The 27,762-nt window shown below is 38.7% G+C and overlaps 1 protein-coding gene across 2 annotated transcripts in view; it reads right to left on the bottom strand.

The window, feature by feature from the left end:
- LOC126255935 (USP6 N-terminal-like protein) overlaps positions 1 to 27,762 on the bottom strand; it is a 158,794-nt gene that overhangs the window by 51,101 nt on the left and 79,931 nt on the right. For both annotated transcript variants that reach the window (XM_049955441.1, XM_049955442.1), the window contains exon 6: positions 24,705 to 25,029. In XM_049955441.1, the coding sequence (XP_049811398.1) occupies positions 24,705 to 25,029 (325 nt within the window). The remainder of the gene's footprint in view (positions 1 to 24,704; positions 25,030 to 27,762) is intronic.

Genomic DNA, 27,762 nt, shown 5'->3' on the forward strand with positions numbered 1-27,762 from the left:
TGGTGGTAGGATAGTCAAACATTTATTGTGAACTGTAAAACAGCTGTAAGGTGTAACGTACAATAATGCTTAGAAGTGAATGAGTTAAATACATATTTTTCAACTGATACTTTGTAAAATGCATGTTGTTATGTTTGCTAACAGTTGTATGTGTTTAAACCTGACAATGTATTGAATAACACAGAAAATAAATAACAATGTACATTGAGTGTTCCACCTTGGAAATCATTTGAAATAGGGCATATGCCCATATTAAGTTTATGGATTCAAATTATTCTTCCTGTCATATCCCTAAATACTGACCAGTCCTCCTGGGGCACCCTGTATATAGAATAATTTTGTCTCTGATATTTATATACACATTATTAAAGTGTATTCACAATTTTGAAACTACACACTTAATTTATGGACTAAATTATTAATAATGCATATTCAAAAGAGGAGCTCATTATAAAATATGGGTAACTCCATTTTCCATGTTATTTAGAAGTGAACTGATTGCAGTTGTGTGTTTGTTTGGTTTAATGATTAAACTACGAAGCCCAAGGTAAGACAACCCCAAGGTCTACTGAAGATCAACAAAGCCTAGAGATACGAACAAGGAAGAAGGAAAAGCGCGGGGGGATAAAGGTGGGTGAGGTGTCCATCCAGGCAGCAGCCAGACACCCCAAAGGTAGAAAGTGTGATGGTGGACATACCTCCTGCCACTTACCAGAGGCACCCCACACAGCAATACCTGGAAAAGACAGTGACATGGACAGGGTGAGAGAAGCCCAGGGAAACAGAGGAAAAACACAAAGTCAAACAGAATATGCAAAAAAGGTGAAGAAGAGCAAAACAGCACGAGGGAGGGGGGGGGGGGGGGGTGAAGGCTGGGGCAGACCACAGACCAACAAACCCAGACACGTGCTTCCTCTTTGGGGCAGAGGAGACAGCAGGGCCTCCTGCTAGCCTCACAAAGGGCTGAGGCACCCTTCATCAGAGAGAGAGAGAGAGAGAGAGAGAGAGAGAGAGAGAGAGAGAGAGAGAGAGCAGCCACTGAGGCATCATCCGCTATAATCAGGGGATTGAGAGTCTACCACAGGTTGGCTAAGCTAGGACAGTCCAGCAAAATGTGGACCACTGTCTAACATGCACCTCAGTCTCGCAAAGGAGGAGATGATCACGAGTCAGCCTAGCATGGCCATTGCGGAGCTGGCAAAGGACAGTGGAATCTTTGCTAGAGGCCCACATGCAGGACCTCCACAAATTCGTGGTCTTCTCCTTTACCACCAGTTGGTCATTCGGCAAAGTCAGAATACCATTCTGTATATCAGGAAGATTGAGAGTCTACCACAGGGTGGGTAAGCTAGGACAATCCAGCAAAATGTGGACCACTGTCTAAACATGAACCTCAATGGTTCAAATGGCTCTGAGCACTAAGTGACTTAACTTCTGAGGTCATCAGTCGCCTAGAACTTCCACAAATTCGTGGTCTCCTCCTTTATCACCAGTTGTTCATTTGGCAAAGTCAGAATACCATTGTGTATTCCATATCCTTAGAACTTGAAGGCATAATACTGATTGAAGGTCCAATTCCAGAATACTAATCTCAAGAGACCACTTGTTGGCAGGCCAATCTGGCCAACCCGTCAGCAAGTTCATGCCTGGGATATCAATATGACCCAGGGTACAAAGATCACTGAGTTCCACATTGTTCAAGAGCAAAAAGGGAATCTAGGACAGTCAGGACCAAGGGATGGCAAGAGTAACATTGGTCAAGAGCTTGTTAACTGAGCTTGTTAACTGTTCAAAGAGTCACTAAAGACGATGAAGGACTCACCATGTAGAAATGGGTATGCTGAAGAGCACGAGAGATGGCTACCAACTCCACAGTGAAAACACTGCAGCCATCCAGCAAGAAGCAGAGTTCATTACATACTGCATTAACATAAGTAAAGCCGGCATTATCGGCAACCATCGAGCCACCAGTGTAGACTACTTCTGAATCCTGAAATGCACTGAGAATGGAGAAGAACTGGTGGCAGAGGGCCACAGGATGAGCCAAGTAGTTTGGACCTTGTGTTAGGTCAACACAGGACCGTTATTGTGGGAAGTGGATCTCCATAATCTAGACAGAACTGGCTGAATGCTGTGTACAGCCATTTCAGAGTAGAGCAGTTCGCAACACAGATGGTGTTGCTAAGGCATCACAGAGCATTGAGGTGTGACCAACATGTCCACTTTAGTAGATGAAGATGGGGAGCCATGTAAATCAGGCATCAAAGACCAGTCCCAAAACACGATGAGAATCCACCAAATTGACGGACTGGTCATCAAGGTACAAGATTATGATAGGGATGAACTGTAGAGTGATGACAGAAATGCATAACGAAGGTCTTGGCAGCCCAAAAATGGAATCCATGAGTGAGAGCCCAAGATTGGGCTCAGTGTATTGTTCCCTGCAGTCCGCATTCAGTAAGGCCCATCATGGATAAACAAAATTAAAACCAACAATCATCAGAATGCAAAGAAGGAAGACACCGTAAGGCCCATAGCGACCACCAGACTATGATAGCCATTAAACAGAGAGAGGGGTACTCAAAACAGATGGCAGTGACATATCATTTGCAACAAATCCATTTCAGATATTTAAGAAGATATTGGACCCAGGCACAAAGCTGTTTAAAGCCAGGAGGTGGTAGAGAGATGGAAGGCATGATGGCAGTCTTTAATAGCCAAAGTAATTTTGGGGTTCACCAAGGGACAATCTTCCGTTGGTGAGAACCCTAAGAAGAAGGAATCGCTATAGCAGTTGATGAAAGGATGGGAGTTGGTCGAACTATGTATTGAATCATCAATGCCATTGTTGAGTGGAGTGGTTGGGATGGCAGCCATGGAAAGCCATCCCAATCTGCATTAGTAAAGGCCCAGGCAAGTGATGCTAGAGAAGAGATAGGATGATTGGAAGATGATTGGTGTTGCACACATCGTCATGAACTCCTCATCGACAGAGGGGAGGAATCCAGGGCTACATATGGAATGATCAATGGGCAAGAAAGTGCCATATGGTATACTGAAGTGAGTGGGGGCTCCAGTGTTGATGAGGAAGAAATCAAGCCCTACCATCAGGTCTTCAACAATTCTGTGCTGGTCAGTGGTTGCAGTACCACCCCACAGAGGATTGCAGTATTAAAATCCCCAAGAAGGAAGGGGGCAGTAGCTGTTGAAGGAGGGCCAGAAGAGCAGGAAGCATAGCAGGCCTGTCAGGGAGGAGATATAGAAAGCATATTGTTACTGCAGGTCAACAATTTTTGTACGGACCAACATGCAGACAATGTCGCAGGCTGAAGAATGGCAAACCCAGTTCTGGAAGAAGGCTTGGAAACCACAAAGAGTAGGTGACTGAGTATCCACAAAACAAGATTCCTGCAATTTAACATGAACTACAGAATGGAGAGAAAGAAGAGATTTGATTGAGCAGAGTCAGTATCCATCACCAGTAAGGATGGAGTGAAATTTGTAAATTTAAGATTGGATCTTGATTGACAGGGAGGGGCAACATATCCCTTCGGATGTCAGGAAGTTCTTGTCCCGAGAGTTATGCATCTTCTTCTTCTTTTCCTTTCTTGGAGGGCAAGAGATGGTGTGGTTGGGAAGAGAGAAAGTAGCAGCAATATCAGGATCCAAAAGAGAACGAGCAGCCTTGAGGCCCACAAAGCATGGGTCTCATGCCTATCTTGAAACAGGCTTTCTGCTCTGGTGACGCCGGGCAAGGAGGTTCCTAGAGGGTGCCCAATTCCCGGCAGGTGCCATAGGGTTTTTTCTACATCTGAGGGGAAAAAGGGGAGGGGGGGGGAGGGGGAGATCGGGAACCACCAGGGAGGAGGAAAGGGAAGGGGGATAGAACAGAGGTAAGGAGGAAGTAGGAGGGAGGAGGGAAGGACACAACAGAAGTAAAGGTAGACATTAAAGATATCAGGTGGAGACAGTCAAATTTTTGTCAGCCTTAGTGTAGGATAGATGATCAAGAGTTTTGAATTCCTACGTCTTTCTTTCCTTTTTACAGATAGGACAATTCAGCAAGAGAATGTGGGCTGAAATAGTTCATGCACTAGGGCAGTGGGGTGCAAGGACTTCCTGCACAGAAAGAGTGATCGCAGTCACCTCAAATACGATTTGCCTCATCACAAAGACATGTGACCAAACAGAGATGCCGGGAACAACACCTGGCAGGTGGGATAGAGAGATCTCCATATCACAACGGAGGACCATAGCTTTAACTTTTTATGGGTGGGTATCTCACTCAAAAGCCAGGATGAAAGCACCAGTATCAACTCAATTGTCCTTAGGATCTCTCTGAACTTGCCATAAAAAATGAATGCCATGCTATGCTAAATTAGTCCCGAGTTCCTCGTCAGATTGAAGGTGGAGGTCCCTGTGGAAGATAATGCCCTGGGTCATATTTAAGAGCTGGTGAGGGACAATGCTTACTGGGATGTCTCCTAAGTGCTCACAAGCACAAAGGATGCCAACTGATTGGTAGAAGAGATCTTAATAAGGGAACCGGATTGCATCTTACTATGTTCCACGAAAAAAGACCAGGCAGAAGTAAGGAGCTTAGCACGCTTCATGTGCAGACCATATGCCCTGATTTTGTTTACTCCAAAGAGGAACTCAGCCATGGGAAGGGCTGCCTGGCACGGCAGTCACTGCGAGGAGTTCCGAGCCCCAAAAGACAAGCAACCACTCCTAGGCATACACGAAGCGGTGACAGCTCAGGTGCCAGAAGTGTGATCCCTGTGATGTCAGGGGCCTCAGCCAGATGAGTACATAACAGCCCCACTACATGGATTGGCTACATGCTTTGGTGAACTAGTGTAGGAGGGAGAGGAGGGGGGGCGCGGGGGGGGGGGGGGCAGCGAAGGAAGAGGGGAAGGAGGGGGGAGGAGGAACCCATGCCAGAAACACTAGGGAGAGAGAGCTCTTCCTAAAATGGCTCAATCTATGGGAACAGAATTTAGAAAGGGAGTTCAAACTCCAAGGGGACCAGGGCCCCATGCATATACTCTCAAATGAGCAGTGTACCTCCTAGGGGGAACTGACTACAGTAATAATTTTATAATTCAATCTAATCAATCATCTCAAGCTGCAAGACACACTGAAATATGCTCAAAATGAATATGAACTGTTATCTCACATAAAATATTAAAATTTATGAAAGGATATGAAGACTATTTAGTTCAATGTTTCACAAAAGGGCAAATTCAATTTTTGCTTGAAATGAGTGAAGTGAAATTCACAGAACACAGCAAGTTATTGCCAGTTTCAGAGCTTTGACTCCAAATGCATACGCTGACCCCAGGTGATAAAACTGTATAAAGCAGTGTAAGTGTCAAGCAAGTATTTTATTCACAACTGTATTTGTCTCCAGTTCACTGTCTCCTCAAACGTTTTAAATGATAATATTTTCGTCATGAACTGCAATGTTTGTTATAATTTCTGCAACTGCAATTCCAATTTCTAAGTAATTTTCAGGTTAAGCTAGTGATATGTGATGAATGCCAACAGGAAACTGAGGACATTGGCTCTTTGAAAACAGTTTTCAAGTTAAATATATGTAGAAGTGGCTAATAAATCATTGCAAGTTACCAAAAGTAGAGACTTGCTCGTAAACATCAACCTCAGAAAAATGAAGTTTCATTTGATAGAAAGAATTTGAGTTGAGATTAAACAAACATGGAAAGTCCAGAATGGATGTGCCTATTGTTTCCGGGTAGTAATTCTTGACTGTGACTGTGTCTGATGTCGGCTGCTATTTTTAAAAATATCAGGAATCTGATATATTGATATTTAAAAAATACCATTATCAGTCTTTTCGATATATCAATGACAAAAATATCGACATAAAATATTGGCTGCACATGGTAAATATATTGCCAGTTTTAGAGGTGCGTATTTAAATACTGAATTATTATTAGATATTCTGTACATCAACAAGCTATCAGCCTGCTTATCCGCCATAGAGCAATAACTGAAAGGAATACAATACAAGTTCATACTTGACGGTAACCAACTTTGCTCACGATGGTAACTGCATGTAAGTAGAATAATGAAAGATGTTCGATGGGTCTCTCATTGAGTTTCATCACATATTGGATCTGTCCAAACACTTCGACTTCCCTGTTTTTGCATTTCCACAAATGCCAGTGACCTAGCAGTTGTGTCAAAATTGTGTGGTGAAGTTAAACTTGCTGTTCTGTTAGTAGCGCCCAGTACAGATTATGACAGTATTTCCCTCTCAAACGTTCTCCTCCCACTGCAAAGACCAGTCTTGTCATTTAGATTTTTGTTCATCATTTTCAGCAACTGTTTTTGAAGAATGCTGACATGAAGAAACAGCACACTAGTGACATTAAAAACTGTTTTTTAATGCAACTGGTGTTCTATTTCTTCACATCAGAAATCTTGTTATTCCACCCCCCCCCCCACCCCCACCCCCCAAATGTGCAATAAGACTACTACTTTATGCCACCTATACTTGCTTCACATTAATCAAAGAAAAAGATTAGAAGTTACGAACTCGCAAAAAGTAATAAGACTCCTTCACACAGTGAAAGTTAAATTATGTTCTACTACAATTTAAAATAGAAATAAAAAAAATTTGAAATATTTACTGATTTTTTTTTTTTCTTTTGGAAAAAGTTAGAGTTCAACTTCTGAGGAAGGACTTTTTCCAAAACTTATACATTTCTAGTCTTCCTTTGTTTTCATTGTGCCTCAAACTGAACACCACATCTATGTTCTGTCATTTCCATATTGTCGTATATAGATTATGTGCTTACAGAAAAAGAGCTGAATAAGTTGTTATAAAGAAAATTCTGCAGAAAAGGATTTTTCCTCTGGGCTCTGTTGTCTTCAATTCTGAAATAAATTTTCTCCATTGATTTTATTGTGAAAGATTGAAAATCATTTTCTGTTTATTAGCCGAATACATCTGACTTAATAATTTGCACAAAAATATAAAATATTCTCAGTGTGTACCTATATCTGTGAAATTTTGTTTTGTTATTTATTCTACAGCAAACTGGACCCCATCAATGTCGGGTTCTAAACTGGATGAGTGGAAAAGGCGCAGAAAACTCTACATACAGTCAACATTCAACATTACAGAAATTGAGACAGCTGTCACACTGGCTGGCAGCCTGGACAAAATGAAGATGAACTGAAGGTGGCAGTTTAACTTGCCGAAACTAGTTTTCCTCGACAATGGTAAAGGTGCACCAGAGGAATTTAACAAGCCTATTATATCATGCTCACTTCTTCAGTGTTATGATCATAGCAATAAAATAGATGAAGGGGATTTTTTTTCCCCCAGTTGGTCTTCTATGAATCAGAAGGCAGCAGGCTAGGCTCTGGACTTAAATTTTCCTCACATTACAGAGAAATAAAATCAAGTACTAAAGCAGTTTTAAATGGGTAGTTCTGAAAGCTTTGGTGTCAGCTTTTGTGATGTCGTTATATTTATTACTTATAAGGGGGGTCACCACATCGGGATTACAGATTTACTTAAATGACGTACACCTATGGTAGGATGTTAAAATAACAATGTGCAAATAGTGAGGTGCACTACTCTGGAAATTCCAAGAAAATCGCAAGAGAAGTTTCAAGCGTGTATTGTGTAACTTATGTACCTATGCAAAGATGTTGAATGTAAGAAGTCATGGTGATCAAGTGGTTATTGTTTACACTTTGCTAAAAGGACGTGGATGAGGTGACAGTTCGAATCCCCCGCATGGTCACATTATTTAATTTATATGGCATTTCGAAGGTAATATAATGAAAGAAACCACACGCACTTTCATACAGTTGTAGTGTATTTCATATATTATTTGACTGTTTACTATTTGTAATTAAATTTTCTAGGACAAGGGACAGGGTTGGAAAGCCCAAGCAAACCTCGATAAATAATGATGCGAATGATGATATTTATGATCAGTAATATAGTAAGTCACAATGTGCCAGACTACAAGAGTGATGTATAATTACTTGCTAAATGTGCTGTCGACAGCACACGTTGCAGAGTGGTATTTGTCATACAGACGTGGAAAACATAAATTGAAACTTCATGCAAATACAAGTGATTTTTTTCATTACATTACCTCTCAACTGTCATAATTTAAATAATATGATCAGTGAAAAATAAACCAATAAGTTCGAGTGGGAGTCGAGCCATCGCGACATATGCATTCTTTTATGAAGCTTGAATGCTAACCACTTGACCACCAGGAGCTCTACTGGCTGGTACCTATTCACAGATACAGAGGCACATAATAGACACACAAAACTTCTCTTGCGATTTTCTCAGACTTGCACGAACAGCGCACCTTACTACTTGCATATTACATTGTTTTAATGGCCTAGTAAAGGCGTACAAAGTATAAAGTAAATCTGTGACCCCAATACTGTGGCCTCCCCTTGTTAGCAAATTCAATTTCAACACATCTCTAATATATCTCAGTACATTGTTTTAGACTTTTTTGTTTTCAGATTTTTTCTTTTTTCATACTGACTAATTTATAAACAGTAAGATAAACCCCTGCATTATTTATTTATTGCAACAGTCTCATCAATCTTGACCTCATGAGATTTATGGACTTACAACAGTAGCCAATTCTGATAGTTTCACTTCACAGTAGTAGAAATACAGAAAGCTAATGATGTTCAAACATAAAACTTTAAAGTCAGTGCCATGAAATGACAAGTCAGTCTCAGACAAAGAAAAATGCTGACATATTTTTATCTATAAACCCTGAGGCTAAAGACTATCTTTAACTTACCAACAACCAAAATGTGAACAGTTGGAGCAAATTTCAGAATTTTCAACATTTCCTATCAGTTCAATGTAAGCGAAACTGTCAACCAACAGGAGATACAGTTGTCTATTTAGGAAATTGGTAATAACTGCCCACACTCTTGTGTTTAAACTATTGTTAATATTTGTTTCTGGTTCTTACTGTGATTTGCACTCATTACCTCTAACACCGTTTCTCTGCCTGTTTTACTGAATAAAATGATATCATGATGCTTTTATGGCATATACAAATTGCCAATGACTATCACAATTTAATACGAGTGTAAGATAAAATGAAAATATTTATAATGAAATTGCAGAGAGAGAAAATGGCAGGCCGGTACTTACCTCCTGAAAGTGAAATTCTTAGTACCGCCAAAAACACACACACACACACACACACACACACACACACACACACACACGTGTCTGTATATGCGTGGATGGATGTGTGTATGTGTGCGAGTGTATACCCGTCCTTTTTTCCCCCTAAGGTAAGTCTTTCCGCTCCCGGGATTAGAATGACTCCTTACCCTCTCCCTTAAAACCCACATCCTTTCGTCTTTCCCTCTCCTTCCCTCTTTCCTGACGAAGCAACCATTGGTTGCGAAAGCTAGAATTTTGTGTGTATGTTTGTGTGTCTATCGACCTGCCAGCACTTTCGTTTGGTAAGTCACATCATCTTTGTTTTTAGATATATTTCTCCCACATGGAATGTTTCCCCCTATATATATATATATATATATATATACAAAGATGATGAGACTTACCAAACAAAGTCTCATCATCTTTGTTTGGTAAGTCTCATCATCTTTGTTTTTAGATATATTTTTCCCGTGTGGAATGTTTCCCTCTATATATATATATATATATATATATATATATGAGAGAAACTTTTCTCCCTTCAAATCCACAACTGGTGGACCCCTCTAATCCTCACATCTGACTGCTCTTTCCTTGCTTTCCCCAATCTATCCCTATTTTCCTCCCACAGGAAGGGATTAATGGTTCCAAAAGCTAGAAATAGTTTTTCCAGTTTTAAATGTATAGCCTGATTAAAATTACTTTGCAATTGACAGAGAGAGATTACAGTGGTGGCAGGGGGAGGGTGTCAGTGAGCAGCCAGTCACTGTTCACAAAGCACTCCACGTAACTAAAAAAGAAGGGCAACATCGTGAGCACGTGCTGCGCATGTGCTGCTCAAGAAAGAACTGTGAATGGATGATGGTGGCCCTAGCACGCAGACTTGCTGATACGTCAATCACAATGTAAGATTAACTAGCGTGGAAGTACCAGCAATAGTGCTATTTTTTCCTTTCTGAAAGTAAGTCCTGGCCAGCTTTCTATTTATCTGTAATGTTATTGTTTTCTCAAATGAATTTTTCCCTTGGTACAATATCCATTATATGTTCAGAAAGTCAAATGAATGGGAGAGTCTAAAATGCCTAGATCTTGCAACACTAAATGTAATACTACATGCTAAATGCATATGTTACAATGATCATAAAATCTTGATTTAAAATAAACAATTTTTCCTACTTGTTCTCAGAAACAAGTGTTTCTACTTTTGTGGAACATATCGAGTTGGCTCAAGGTAGATGTATAAAATATACATAAAACTGCTTACTTCACACCATAAACATCTATTGAGCATTGTGATGCTGACAGTGACAGTAGTATGTTACACTGGTGATTATTTTTTAGTTGCATTCCAATGCATAAATTATTATTGAGACTTTTTACGTGGTCAAGTGCATCTTACGGTGCATATGTTTCCTAATAAGGAAGAGGTCTTCCAAGAAAACAACACCATAATTAGCAGTGCTAGCTAAGCACCAGTGATCAGTTATGAAGCATAGAATTCGGTATCAATTGCCTAGAACAAATTGGTGATTTAAGTGCTAAACAAACTTGCTGAACCATACAAAACTTCTCTGATAACAACTCTAATATTTGTGCTGCTTTGACTTGTCGAGAATAGATGCATACTAAAAATACTTTTATTATATCTGCATGAACAACCACCACTATGGGGGCGAAGTCTCAGATGTCACCACAGCACATCCTACAAAGGGTTCATACTGTAAATTGAAGACCGAAGTTGATGCACTGAGTATCTGAATCACAAGAAAAGCATATGCGTTAAGTGTTAACACAAGAAGACATTGCAGACTGGAGGCTCTGCAATGCCCGAGGCTCCCACGTAGTGAAGCTGTTGCGGAAACTGTACCCGACACATTACTTCATATGCTTTGGAGTAGCCACTTCCGTCTCAGGTTAAAGCCATAGTAGCATCTCAAACTGGACACCACTGTGGATCTGACAGACAGGATTCAGGATGCAACAATGCCACCATCAATCAGTATTGTAGAGGTAACATGCAACTATGCCTCTTCAACAGTACTGACATTGGCAGATTATGATCAACTGTCAGACAAAATGGACATTGGCTTGTCAAACGAGTGAACTGCTGCCTCGACACAGTAACAGTAAGGACAGAGGTCATTATTGCAAAAAATTATGCCGTCGTTCCGGAATGAATGTTGTTCCGGAATGAATGTTGCTCTCTAAGTGGCACAGTACAGTCACCAACAACATGCTGTTTTCACCAGGAATTTTGGTGTAAAGTCTGCAAAGTACACATCATCTGGCATCAACGCAAACAGCAGAAGCAGTCAGACATAGCTCCGGACAGTGTCTCGGTGTCTATATTAGCATCCAGAAGACCAGACAAATTTATTTTGGACACAGACTTGGATCTGTGTATTTATCCATGCGCTTTCTTGTATAATTACCGGCCACCAATTTCATTCTGCCTTTATGCTGCTAATAATCCATCAATAGCCACTAACAGTGCAGAACATATTGAGCTGGACTTGTTGCTGCATTGTGCCTTCGTCTAGAATCTTTTCTGCTGTGAATGTCACGGAGTCTATAATTGGAAATGATTTCCTGGCATATTACCATCCGTTGCCTCACGTAGCAAACACACAGCTTGCTGACAGCTCACTGGACTTTCCACTGCTGGATTCTGATGCAGTGCATTAATTCATAAGTGCCCAGCTTGAGCAAAAAGTAGATATGCAAAGTTGCTCAACAATTTTCTAGCGATAAACCGACAACATGGTGTGCAGAGAAAGGTAAGTCACAACACTGAGCATTTCATCAAAATTACCAATTGCCTGCCTGTTTCATCCTGTCCTAGATGTTTAGCTCCCAGTCACTTTGTGATTGAACAGATGGAGTTTAACTCAAAGCTCAGGGAAGCTCTTATTCACCCTTCTTGTAGTCCTTGGTCTTCACCCCTCTGTCTTGCACCCAAAAGGGATGGCACGTGGTGGCTGTGCACTGAACACACGAACAATTCCAGGTATATCCATAACCAATATTTAGGATATAGGGTACTTTTCCAGCTCAATTTTATGTAAAAATCAACATCTATTTCTTTCAGGCACTGTTTTTAATGTATATGTTTTACAGATTTTTTATTAATATCACATGATGCAGCACACTTTCTAAACAAATTAGACCTATTTTCAATATTTTTGACCCTGCTTAGGGTTATTAAAAGAAATTACAGAGAAATTGATACAATTTTTTTCCAAAATACTTCCTCAAATTGAGGTCCCATTTAATCCAATGTTATACATTTGAAGGAGACCAATTTTTTACCAGCTATGCATGACATGATGGCTGAGGTACTAAAACTATTTAATTCCACCTATTATGTATATTACAAGGATAAAAAAAGTATCACATCTTACATTTTAATTTTTATAATTTTCTTCCTAATAAAATTTTTATGTTTTTCTATAATTTCTACTACATGAGTATGGACTATTGCAAGTTACAAAAAAAAGTTAAAGCAATGCTTCATAAACTTCAGGAAATATTTGTACCTGAATTCTGAAAAATACAACTTGAGGGAATTTGCGAATGAAGATATGAGTCCAATTAAACTGTGCCTCAGAACATTCCTGAAGCATAGTCTTCATCCTGCAACATTTCTTCGTCTTCAAGCTTCCTCTTGGCATTCCTTTTAGCACTTCTTGCTTCTTTGGTAACTTTAAGAGTGAATCTTTCAGGTTCATGCACCCATTGTCAGTCATACGCAAGCAATTGGTCTTCCTTATCAGCCACATTTTATGCCTAAATTTCTCAGGGCTTGCAACCCTCCTATCACTCCATCATTGAAACATATCACTGCATCTAGTACACCAACTCTTAATGTATTTAGTACTACAAAAACATTCTTGGGTAATCTTTCCCATATGCAGTGGTTGAAACTTTCATTTGTATTCTGAGTGCCCCCATGAAGACATTTACTAAGCAAAACAGAGTCCCAACAGGCTCAGGAAGAGAAAGCTTATGATAGTATATTTGACCACTTTCTTTTGCTTTTTGATAGCCACACCAAGAATCTGCTCTGTTAGGGCAAAATCCGTGAACAGGGTGGTCATCTGTGGAGACCTTATGAAAGTAGGTGGTCCATACAGCTTTCTCATTGCTGTATCATCATTCAGAGGTGCAGTTCATCTAATGGCCACACCATAATAATTCTTAAGAAGGTCTGTTTCAGTTTTTGTCAATCTCCCTTGGTCAGACAGAGATTTTCCATCAGATAGCAACTTTCCTTTCCTCTTCGTAGCTTCCTCAATCTAGCTATTTTTGCACATGTCCACAACATGTTTTGTTACCAAGGTATCACCATAAACATTGAACTCATTAATTTTATTGATAGCTTTAGAGTCCCCATCGCCTAGGTACTTCGTATATGTAACGTTATAGACGGGGACCGACCTATGAAATATTTTGGAGCTCCATCACACTCCATACCTCCACTGTAACCATCATAATTCTTAGAATACTGATGTTCAATATGTCCTTCAGTGTTACCATGGCAGGTAGATAAGCACTTCAACATCAGCAACTTTTCCATTCTCCAGAGAAGTAGCACTTGCAACACCATTCAAGGAACGATATCCTCCACGTTGCCATGTCCCATCAAGTGCAACAGCAATGTACCTGGTTCCAATAATATTTACAATTTCTTCTACTGCATGTTCCATAGATGCTTTAGACACAACCGCCAAGGCACCAAAAAATATTTTTATGTACTTGCTGAACCTACTGGGAGGAGGAGGAGGAGGAGGAGGAGGAGGAGGAGGAAGGTCCATCAAACAACAAAACGTTTGAGCAGCCTTTTTTCCTTTTCCTATTGCACAAACTGCATAGACCAACTACAAATTCACATCATATGAATTATGCACAATGTTCGAAGTCATTTTTGAGGTAGATTTATTGCAGGATCTACACAGAACAGCTAACTTTGATGCTAAACCCTTCCTGCTGCTTTGTTGTTCAGTTATTTCCAGACAGCCTACACCGTCACACTGTGTACATTTCGCCACTTCCTTTATCAAAGAAGATAAGATGCCCGAATCAACAACAACAACAAATCCACTACAAACAGCATCATTGTTAACACAAAAATTTGAATCACTGTGAGGTGTGCCATGTGGGAGTTTCTTCCCTGAAGAACTGATACATAGGTTACTTTCAACAGCGCGGCTTGCTTTGTTTGTGAACTGGTTATCACAGAATTTCCTTTTATTGAATTTCTTGATGTTTGTCATAGTTCATGTTTATTGCACACTAAAAGATATGTACTTCCACAAATATATGTAGCACTTGGGCAACAAACATTGAGTAACATGTGAACAAACTGCTTCAGCGAAACAAAAATAAATACTAGGAAAGATAATCATTTACAGACACTAGAAACCTGCACTGTTACCAACATATACAATGTATCATATGTGTAATCGCTGGAAACAGAAAGTTCATAGTTCTTTTCTAAATAATATTGGTTTCTGTAACAGAAATAATGGGGGTGTGGCAGCATACATGACCATAACTTTAAAATTTGGTATATATATGTCATTTTTCATTTGAAACCCTATAATGTATATACCAATGTAATCAGGGAAGATTATACAATTTAATAAAGTCATAAAAAATTCGATTTTTCCACCATTTATAGGTACATTGTACCCTTAACGGATTACAATAGGCTATTTTAGTATGTTGCAAATATGGTTCAGATTGTTGCATTCCGAGTGATTATAACATTTCAACAACATTTTCTGTCAATATTCTCACAAAACATGTTATTTTTATGTAATTAAAGCTTAGAAATCATTAAATTTCAATACTTGGTCACAAAATCAAAAACACTCTGTCATTGGCTGCAGCTCTGGTGACATCACAGGCTAGGAGTAAGACGAAGCTATATGTGCGTTGTAGGAGTATTATAGGAGTGTTAGTTTAAGTTTTTGCATCTTTTTTCTGCAAACAGTTTAGTTATTTACTGATGGGTTTACAGCTTTTAAGTAACAATGGAAATTTTTGGAGGCTGGTAGTGAAAACCTTCTGAAAGTTGATATGTTTACGAACTCCTTGTTCTTCAAAAACAACCCAGATTTTAGAATGAGATTTTCACTCTGCAGCGGAGTGTGCGCTAATATGAAACTTCCTGGCAGATTAAAACTGTGTGCCCGACCGAGACTCGAACTCGGGACCTTTGCCTTTCGCGGGCAAGTGCTCTATCAACTGAGCTACCAAAGCACGACTCACACCCAGTACTCACAGCTTTACTTCTGCCAGTATCGCAGGAGAGCTTCTGTAAAGTTTGGAAGGTAGGAGACGAGATACTGGCAGAAGTAAAGCTGTGAGTACCGGGCATGAGTCTTGCTTCGGTAGCTCAGTTGGTAGAGCACTTGCCCGCGAAAGGCAAAGGTCCCGAGTTCGAGTCTCGGTCGGGCACACAGTTTTAATCTGCCAGGAAGTTTCATAACCCAGATTTTTATGTTCTGGAAATAAGAAATGTGAAAACTGCATTGCTTGGTGACTAGGATGGAAGTACTGTGGCACGGCAATAAACCACAGAACTGAAACTGAGGGAATCTGTAACTGGACTATTTGCTCAGACCATGCTGAAAAGGTTTTCCAGGGCAACTTGTGGAAGCCCACACAAAAACCAGTCAGAACTATTTCATTTGGAAGATAATTCTGACTGTTCATTGCTGTGGTTGTTGCCACAACTACTACTGTTCTTCAAGTACCTCTCTTCTCAATTTTCAAGTTTTCCGATAGTGTAATAACAATCATGGGGAACTGCTGAGTATCAACTATTCACCTTCAAGAGCTTTAAAAATTGCAGTTTTTGTGTTCCTCAAAGTTAAACCACTGTAAAGTTATGTCTATAAAACAATTGACACAGCAGAACCTTAAAGCATCTGTTGCTCTACTGCATGCTTAACTGCTGCTGAAACACTATGATTTAGAAGGGATTATGCAGGGGCAACTTTTATTTTATCATAATGACTTGGTCTTATTGCATTTCCTTGTACATTCCAAGCAATGTTCTGTTTTTTCTCTCTTTCACAGTTGTAAAGCTTTACAACAGGCTCAATGGAAACAACTGGAAGTGGCACATTATTCTTAAATGGTTTCTCAGATTCTTAAGAATAAGAGCTACCTCAGGCATGAAATACAGTTTCTTAACACTATCCTTGTGATTCATCTCAAATTAATCAGGTGTAAAATGAAAAGAAATATTAAAATTTTGTAATATGATATAGGATTTAAAGCTCTGACATAACTGTATTACATACAAAGTAAACTATAGCATGCCACCTACTACACTAGAAGTGACAACATGTGCGCGTGGAGTGTTTTCTTACATCAAAATCATCCTCACAGAAATAAATACACTTAGTGATCGCTATCTCATTTGGACCTCTATAAGTGAGTTACAACCAAATTTTATGCATGTTCTCATTCTTTACAACACTCGAAAACAAATTTTCGGGAGTTTTTAAATATGTATTTGTACAATGTGGTACTACACACCATTTGTAACCCATTTTCCAAAACTCAAATTACAAAACAAGATATATCTGTGAATGACCTTTACGACATTAGGAGCAGCATACTAACTAGTGACATCACAGGCATCACACAGCTCAAATTGAGTGTTTTAGCAAGCTTTCAAATTATTTGAATTTCACTTCCTACAAAAAACTTTCATGAAAAAAATAAACATGTTATGACCATAAAATGACATAATTAATCACTTAAGTTGATTCCCAGAAAACAATCAGATACCCTACTATGCCTCGGTGTTGCAACTGTGTTTAGCGTACCAGATTATGCAAATGCTTTTATGCAAATTCCTGTGGCAAACGAAGACATTTCATACTGCTATAGTCACTCCATCAACTTGTTCAATATTCATTATCTGACATCCAGTTTGCACTATGCTGATCAATCATGGCAGTGGTTCACTGACTGAGTTGCATGAACTGTCATTATGTTTTACATACTTTAATGATGTTCTCATCTTTTCAGCCACAGCAGAACAGCATCTGCAACACCACGTGAAGATCTTCAAACACCTAGAAGAGCATCGTGTGGTGTTGAACACTGCTAAGTGTGTTCTCAGTAAACCTCAGATCACCTCTGTGCCAACTAATTTTGCCTGCGTGATCACTGCCACTACCCGAGAAAGTGGAAGCGATCATGTGTATCCCATAGTAGAAACCATTCAGGGATTATTGTGTTTCTCGGGGACGCCAAATTTTTACTGGCAACATTTACTTCACTCAGACGAGTTGCAAGAACCACAAGCTGCAGCACTTACTGGTCTCAGAACTATGGAGGACTCGCCTACCCTCTGTGGAATTCATCCATCCACTGGACAGATGAGATGAGCTCTGTTTTTAAGTGAAACAAAGTCTAGCAAATGTTGCAATCCTGGCACACCCTGCATTGGATGCACCACTCGTGTTAGTAGTCTATGCCAGTCATACACCTATCGGTGCAGTGTAACCCCACGTCTATGGCACATGACAATCATTTGCCTCCTTGTCATGTAAGCTCTCCACTTCTCAAAGGAAATGGTGTGTTTACAATCATGAGCTTCTGTCTGCATATGAAGCAATTAGGTACTTATGATCCAGTTGTAGACCACGGACGTCATCACAGCCTGTCATGGGCATGTGTCCATTGGAGAATTTCCAGACACAGCAATGTGCTCTGCGCATGTGCTCACTGATGGTGTGGGTCCACTTCCTCCTAATATCTGTTACCTATTGGGTGCCACTGACTTTTTTACCCACTGGATGGAAGCTATACAAGCTGGAACATATTGGTGGAGATGCTAGCCTCTGCCTTCATTTCAAATGAGTTTCTCGCTTTGTTTGTCCACTACACATTACTATGGACCACAACTGATAATCTGAGTCAGAGTTATTTACCCATCTCGGCAAATTCAGTGGCACCTTCCATCATCAGTTACCATCCTGCAAGCAATGATATCATTGAGTGACAGCATCTTTCCCTAAAAGCTACATGGATGTGTCATATCACCAACTGCACAATTGCATTACCTATTGTCTTACTTGGTCCTTGACACTAATTACATTCTCAGTGAAGCTTTTATATGGTGAAACATTTTGGGCCATGGCCTGTCAGATTTCATTTGTCGCCTGAGGAACCACGCTGCATGCTTTCACCTCCAGACACGAACCATTCCTAGTTTACTGGCCTGTCAGATTTCATTTGTCGCCTGAGGAACCATGTTGCATGCTTTCACCTCCAGACGCGAACCATACCTATCTTTGGACATCAGGACTACAAACGTGCATGCAAGTAATGTTGCATACAGATAGCATCAAACCATTTTAATATGCTCTGTTCACAGTCTCACAACGAGTGATTAAAATAGAAAAACAAAAACTGGATATTGTACTGAGTGGTAAAACTACTGCCATCTCAATCAACACAGTAAAACTGGAATACTTATTTCCAGAAATGCTGCCTACACTTGTACCTCAAAGCAAGCCTCAGTCTCAAATACATGTACTACCATCTAAAACAAATTGACAACCTGACCGAAGAAAAGATTCCACATATTGAATTCATTTTACTACAAGATATTAGGATGATACTCCATCTCTCCCTAGGAAGATTTTGTTGCGAATATGATGACAGTTGCCTACTGTATATTGTAGCTGTAAATTAGTTTGTGGACCAGCTGCCAAATGCACTCCATTGGACATTGGTTGTCTAACGATTTACTAAATCTGGTTTCAGATTAGGGGAGGAGGGGGAAGATGGATGAAGAATGCACTGAAACATGTTAACCCACCAGTGTATGTTGTACCAATAATAGTTAATAATGAACTTGCACACTGTTCTAGTTTTTATCTCAGTAGTCCGATTAATTTTTTGCCTTTTTGATGGCCCTATTTTTTTCACAAAGATGATAAATTTTTCTGTGTTTTGCAGAATATAAACACTGGTAAAAGAGTTATTACTTAGACTTATGTCTGCGGCTGAACTGAAACCCCATTTCAATATCCCATTTTATCCCACAATAAATATTCTTCACTAATGGGATTCACTTTATGTCATAGTCCCTTTATAGAACATATTTATGGGTAGATTTACCAATAACGAAGATGATAAATGTTTTGGCAAATGTTATATGCAACTTTCTTACAGATAGATGTTTTCAATATGGGAAATACGAAAGTATGCTATGACGTACAACTTAAGAAGTACAAGGAAGGAAGATTAGGGCCCATTGTGTTTCCAAGAAGGTTGTTAGAGTTGACTGAGAAGTATAAAATCATGAATTACGATTAAACAGTACATAGATCAGATGGTTCAAGTTTACATGTGCAAACACAAATGAGAAATTAAACAAGAGAAGATACACTGTGTACATTTTATGATACTACATTTTGCAGATTTACAAGAAAAAACTGATTTTTGAGGCCACTGATAGTGGTGGCTGTTTTACACATCTTTGATTGCTTCTGTACTACAGAAAAAATGCAGTAACTTATTGCTTAGGCAAGAAGTGCTCACTGCACAACGGTATCATTGTGTGTGTTCATAAATATATTAAAAAAATATGGTCCAATTCATCTTTATGGTGACCGTGATGCAGCCATCTTCTACAACTGTTTCTATATTTTGTTTTAAACTGGTGAATGGCAGTCTTTATGAACACAGAGACTAGAGAAAACCTCTACTAACCTCTACTAGATTTGTCTCATTTAGAAGTGGTAAGTAAACAATTACAATGCTCTGTCTTCTTACAGTGGAAAAACAGAACAAGTAGCACAATGGTTTGCCTTTCTTATTTTCAATTGCTACTTTGTGTTCCTACATATTTGATATTTAAGTCTGGTGAAAAAGTAACATCTCTACAAACAGTATGAAAGCACAAAGACATTTTTTAATGCATGTTATTTTTGTACCACTAACAAATTTCATGTTATAATGCTTTCTGTGAATTTTTATGATTTATTACTGCTGTTTTGAGTAAAAGTTTTAAAAGAATTTGCAGATCTGCTTCAGAACCATGGTATACTTTTTCCACAGTAATATCTAGATATCTATCTATTTTATAGAAAGTGACTCCACGAGCAGATTAAAAAAACTGTTAAAACAAAAAGAAGGAAAATTTGTCAGATTATTTTCCTCTGTCCTGAGTGTCGTCTGCAGTCTCTGTAATTACGTTTGCTTCAAAAGGTCTGCTTATTCATTTCTTACATTCATTTATATTATGACTAGTTTGAAGCTGAGGCCTATCATCAGATGACAACATTTACATTACTGATGAGTGGTTCTGTGTCCGAGTGGCTACATGCCTTCTAAAAATCAAAAGGTTCAGTCTGAACCGAGTAATTTCTATAATTTTTGATTAACTGATCACTTCTTTCACTTTTAGCAATGTCTTGTGTAAGTGAAACATCAAGTTGCATTCTAGAAGTCTCCCTATTACTGGCTGCATAGGTCAGTTAACTGATCAAAAGACCAAGAGCATACCACCTCCAATAGCAGCAAGGTGCTCAACTCCACTTTCAGGTTGATGGCAGCTTTATTTTAAGATTACATGTATCTTTGAACTTTTTACTTTGTGTCTGAAATGTCTGAATCTCATATACATATTGAGTACACTGTACTCTATATATTGTGGAAATGTAATGGATTAGTTTGGCATGAAATCAATATCAACTTCGTGAAAGCAAACAGTATACTCCAATGATGAATTTGCATAGTGTTTGACAATTGGAATTCATTGTCAATCTCTTCCCATACAGGCTTGGAAATCCCGTTGTTGGTAGACAGTCATGAAGTTTGAGGCAACAAGAGCTTTGTGTATTTTGTCGCTATCTTTAGCCCGGGCCTGTAGCAACAAGGGTTGAGGGGGAGGGGGACGGGGAGGGGAAGGGAGGAGCGGAGCATGTTCCTTTTTAAGTGTAGTTTCAGTCTGCTGCACTCTGTCCTGATCATGTGCTGGATGAACATGTTACTGAAGTATAGTCAGTGCATGTGGTCATTGTAAATCCTGTGATTGAAAATGACTCGTAAAGAAGAAAAGTCTTCCTTAACGATCCTAACATAGCATCGTCCATGCAACCAGTGGTTCCACTTTATGCTACATTTGCGGACAGAATACACTGAAATCGCAAAGGAGACCAATAATGCCATATATCAGGAAGGCATACAGATTGTATTTTGGCTATGAAATTGGTGACCAGGACAAGCCCTGGGCTCCTAAGGTATGCAACATATCTTGTGTTACGGGTCTTCATTTGTGGTTGAATTGTAAAAGATCTTCATGGACTTTGCTATAACTATGATCTGGCGAGAGCCATCAAACCATGAGATTGATTGTTGCTTTTATGTGACAACTCCATTAACATATGGTATTTCCAAGAAGAAAAGTCTTGCTTGACCATCCTAACATAGCATCATCCATGCGACCAGTGCCTCATGGAGATGGACTGCCTGTTTCTGTCCCTTGTGGCTCTTCACATGAAATTGGGCCAAATGAAAAATTTTGTTAAGGTCATGCTCAAAACTGGGGAAGGATTTTTCTATCTGTGCAAGAAATTTCCAAATCTTAGTGAGGGAAAAATAAAAGAGGATATTTTCATGGGTCTCCAGACCCACAAACTGTACCATTCTAAAGGTGTCTTATCAAGGCAATTCCATTAGCTTGGGATGCCTTTGTTCAAGTGTAAACAAACTTCCTAGGAAATAAGGCAGCAGGAAAGTTTACAGGTCTTGTGGCAAATCTTCCACACTGCTACAGTAGAATGGGGTGCAAAAAGATTCCCACTTGGACTTCTTTCCTGACAACTTTGGTGCTGTAACCAATGAGTACAGAGAACACTTCCACCAGCCAATTTCAGACATGGTAATGAAATACCATGGAAAATAGAGCACATCAACGTTAGCAGATTACTGCTGGATATCAATCAGGGTATCACCAGCACAAATATATGAATGCCAGGCAAAGCTGCTGTGCCTCCAGTGACCTTTCTCCAAGGGATAACTCCAAGCTAAATAAATGCTTAAGCTTATATAGGCAATAACGTACGGCCTCATAACTTCAAAATGAGAGCTAATCTTACATTTTCATTATCAGCACACCTGAAAACATAAATATTAGCTGGTAGTTGCCAGAAATGCTAAAGAATATTGTAGGGAAGGAATGTAAACAAAGACGTAGCCATGTGAGGATGGATTCCCGCTGAAACTAATTACAGTGAAATAATAAAAGTTTCCTCAAGGAATGTTTTCAAGAATCCTACATTTATTTTTCTTGCTTATAAGTGTCAACTACATCACTGTAGATAATGTTGCAATCAAAAGTGAATTCCACTGAACTGGAAGGAAGCTGCGTAAATAGACAGACTTATTTTCAGATATGACAATTTGCCATTAAGAATTCAGCTATTTTAAAGTTCAGCTTACATTCATAAAACTTGCATACTCTTAAATGATTTACCAACACACTCAATGAAGAAAGCCTTTAGAAATGTACAGTGCAAGAAACTGTCAAGCTAAAAGGCATTTTATAACACAGAAATGAACAATTGTTTTAAAAAAAAACAATGTTTTGTAATTCATGGTGGTTACCTGAGAACAGTGACAACACTTCAGGAAGGATGGGAAAGAAGAAGGAAACTGAGATCATGCTTCCAAAATAACACACTAACACTAAAGTGTGTACTAGGTACCTCGTGTTGTAAAGCATTTATTTTTGAATGAACTCAAGTGCGGGTTTATTTTGTGAAATGTGTAAAAAAATGGTGCAGTTAACCATCACCAATGGAAGAAATGAATCACAATAATAAACAGGAAGTACACAAAAAATAACTTCATGCAAACTTTAATACTGACTGAAGTATATCAACAATTAGAACATAGTTTGTGTTAATTATTTTTTTAAATAAGGAAGACTTTGTACAATAAATATTGAAAAATATATTAACACAGTAGCACAGTGCAGCACACAAAGATTGACAACAGATATGCTCAGAACATTCATTTTACAAAAAGGTATGAAATGAAAAATACAAAAGTAAGCAGCTCATGCATGTTTTCACTTTCATGATATTGATTATGCCTTAGTAACTGAAACCTAATGTTACTTAACAGTGAAAATCTGGGGTGGGGTGGAGAAAATACAGCTGTAGGAATCACAGATCATACATTATTTCCAAAGATTCAGATGGAAGCAATGGAACTGTGAAGATAGGGGAGATTACAATATTTTCTTATAAAAGTCTGGATTTATTTTTAAAATCTTAAAAACCAATAGAATGGGCAAATATGTCAATGCATCTTATTTTATAAATTTGCCACGAACCATACACTTGCTTTGCAATTTTGACACCATTCAGTTTGCTCAAGATATGTCTAATGCCCTGATGATCCTGCAAATTCAGAACAATTTTTCAGTTTTTTTTTAATTCATATGTTTTTTGATCCCTAGAATAATTCAGTCAATTGCCTGGGCCACTTGTTGGATGTCATTTTCATTGCATGTCATTCTACATCTGCCGCTTGAAGTTTTCTAGCTTCTATTCACTGTTATTCCACTTTTTGATGCACAAAGCCCTACATAGAACTCTTTTAAAGACTGCCGCATTACAAATTGCCCCATCTAGCCTAAATTATTGGAAAAACTTAACACTGCCATTTTCTGTTACTTTTTATGGAGTGTGGTTTTATGTTTACCCAAAATGGGAATTTATTTAAATGTGTCTCTTTGTTACTGAATACTACATAATTATTTCTAGGGCCTTACTTTTCACCTGAAAACTTTGCTAATCGGACAACTAAATGCAATTTGGCATGTTTTTTGCCAATGCTAACACTCATGGAGTTTCTGTAGTGAATATCAACCCCACTCTTAAATAAGTTAATGAACCCAAAAATTAGCACTGTTTAACTTTTTAGAATTTGTTCATTGTTCGCAAGATAAAGCACAAGGCTACTGGCTGTGATTCATACAGCTAGTATACACAAAAGATAAAATAAAGGTACTACTAATGACAATAAATTGCCTTCTTTGCATAAGTATTAACAAGGTACTGTGGATACATGCCAAAATCTACAAAGGGAAGAAGCAGGCAAGAATTGCAATGGATTAACAGCAAAGTACTTTGATAACTATTCATATATAGTTTTCAACACTACACTTTTGCACACAAATGATATCATCAGCACTCCAAACAGGACATTTTGAACAATGCATTACTACAATAATTACTGATGTGAGCATTGTATTAAAAAATTACAAAATGCACACACAGGCACACAAACAAATTCAATAATAAATAATTGCAATTATCAAAGATTTGCACTTGTGTAATTCCCATGCAATGCACACGTCACATTCTCATGAAATATTACGACAATGGAAATATTTTCATGAAATGTATAAATTATGTGTATGATGGTCAATATCAGAGATGAGTTACATAAAGCAACTTACCACTCAGACCATCACCAACTGACACTCTTGAATTTCTATTGTTGCTATTTGAGTTGCTAGAATTGTGTTCAGCTACTGCTGCATCTCTTCGCAAAACAACACTTTCTTTGGTTGCTTTCTCAATTGCACTAAATTCATGGCTCCGCCGACCCACTTTTCTTTCAAATGTTGGTTCAGAGAATTGTCCAAATGGTCGCTTTGGAAGTTCATGTGGTGGGGGTGATCCTGCATAATCCAGTTTATGACGTTTCAGTTCTGCCATTGACTGTTCCAGGTTCACCATCACTACATCATCCTCAAAACCAAAGTCATGCTCCAGTTTAACCTTAAAATCAATAATGTTACATACATCACAACATATAACAAACAGGCCAACACTATGTCTTATGTGACAACAAAACAGTAATGACACGTAACAGGAAACATTAAAACAGACACATATATGATTTGATCTTAACACTGAAGATAAAATTCTGATACATGGCAAATTAAAATTACAATTGGAATTTGGCTATTTCATGTTTCAACTGTAAAGAGAAATTTTTTTGTTGTATTTGGTTGGCTAGCTGCAATGTATATTTTTAATTACAAAATTACATACTTCTGTATGGTAGCTTACTAAAAGACTATATGTCATTACTAAAAGAAATACTTCCACTGAATGTGGATGAGCTATGAAGGTCTTTGTGTATACTGATATTACTACATCATGTGCCAGCAATGGGCCAAGTCTCTCTCTTTGCACATTAATCACACTTTTAACTACTTCAAAAATTACATAATTAAAAGATCATGAAAGTTGCTGCTTTATTTAAAAAACAAAAAAACAGAATAAAACTGGCCATTTCCCCATCATAGTTATGCAACTTACTCAAGAGTACATGATTTGGAGAAAGGATAACACCAGACCAGGGTGGTGAAGGAAGAGTCAAAGCAACTGCAAATTGTAAGTTCAGATACCTGCATGATTTAGCAACACTGTAGGATGCAGAAGTGTTGTCTTTTGTCTGAGCTATTGCAGTGCTGTATCTCCTCATGGTTTAATGCTAAGCATCACACAATTTAGAATAAAGCCGTAAATTCGAGTCACCTCATTCCCCCCCCACCCTTTTTTACTGCATTTTGTTTGTGTGCTAACAGTATCAGTATGATGGAATCTCAAAGATAATTTGCTGCAATTTGTAGCCCACCAGAATACAGTAATAGGAAAACATTCTGAGTAAGAGTTCTTAGTTGCATCAAGATCAGAACAGTTTCTGCTCAACGAGTTTCCTTGTCCTACAGTGGTCGCCAGCAACCGGCCACCCGCCAGCACCTGTTGTCTGACCAGATAAGGCGGCAAGGCGCACCTTGGGCACATTTCTGCTCTCGCATTGATAAACCTAAAATTGTTTCTTATTACAGTTCGATTTTCTGCAAGAAATAACTTTGATAAACATAGTAACAAATGCGCAATTACAAAAATACGTAACTTGCTGCTATGGGCATGTTTAAGAATTGTCATTTTCTTATTTGATGTTCTAGTACTTGTCTTGCAGTTATGAATTGGGTTATGCATATTAGAATCCTATAAATAATGTTTCAGAATTATAAAACAGAGTTGCAAGTGGAAAATGTCTAACATTTGAGTCATATTGTTCACTTTGGGCCTAATACACAGGCGAAGGCTGCAGAGGCAGCTTGAAACATTTGTCATGGGCAATATGAGTACTGTTGGACAAATCATGTCAGAAAACACTTTCCACATTCACGAAGACTCAACTGACGTATATGACGAACTGCAATCATTTAACCTTTGTGTGACATTTGCTTTCGATAGCCAAGGTTCAGAAGTCAGGTTTAGGAGTACTACATACTCTAATTCAAAGCAACAAAAATGAAAGGGGCGACTACTACTTCGTTTTTGTTTGAACATCGTCAGTTCACTCATTGAACATTCCTATGCAATATTGTTACTTGTGAATAGTCTGATGGCCTTATGTTTACTCCTTTAGAAGAAATTACTGGCTAAATCCATATGAAAGACATTTCCTTGAACAAAGGGCAGTGCGAAAAGATAATATTTTGCATCTGATGGTACTAAAATGATACTGTGTTGTGCATTATGAACTCCTCCATCACAAGCTGGTATTTGTTGCTAACAATTGAGACACCTTTCAGTCACACTGTAAGAGAAATGACCAACAAAAATGTGTCAATGCCACTATATGACAACACACACTGCTGATTTCACAAACAAAACTATCCGGGGGTATTCATCACTCATGCACTACTTCTGATCTTGTACCCTCAAATGTTCACCTTCCCTGCTCCTTATTTAACAACTATCAAGGAAATTCCTTTCCAGGCAAAAATGCACTTCATATCTTGCTTGGTGACAGATTTATTACCCCTATAACTAGCTTCTGAACCTTGTCCTACTGAATGCAAATACTGCACAAATGTTACATTGTCATGGTTCATCATATATGTACATTGTCATGGTTCATCATATATGTCAGTAATAGAAACTTTCTGAGTGTGGAAACTCATCCATACCAGACGTTCTTTCTTAAAATGAGAAAATTCTTTTCTGATGTTATTTATCTGACAGCACTCCCCCCTCACATGTGGCACAAACATTTAAAGCAGCTTCACAGCCTTCACACATCAATTAAACCCAAAACAAACAGTAAGTTGCCAAAGTTAGACCTTTTTCCACCTACGGCTATTACATAATGCTTAAATGATGTTTATAAGATTCAAGTATGAAAAAGCCAATTCATAACTGAGAGACAAATGCTAGAACTCCAAATAAGAAAATGACAGTTGATAAACACACTCCTAGTAACCTAAGCACGTTGTGTAACTGCAGAGTGTTCACTCTGTTTACAGAACTTACTTTGTATGGAAAATCAAACCACCATAAGAAACAATTTTATGCCTACCACTGTGAGAGCAGAAATGTGCCCAAGATGCACCATGTTTCGTTCACCTGGCCAGGTGGTGGCTGATGTCAAGTGGCCGGGGGCTGCTGTATGGTGAGGAAACTCTCATACAGAAACTCTTCTGCTCTTGA

This window comes from Schistocerca nitens, chromosome 1 (genome assembly GCF_023898315.1).
Source record: "Schistocerca nitens isolate TAMUIC-IGC-003100 chromosome 1, iqSchNite1.1, whole genome shotgun sequence".
NCBI classification, from domain to species: Eukaryota; Metazoa; Arthropoda; class Insecta; order Orthoptera; family Acrididae; genus Schistocerca; species Schistocerca nitens.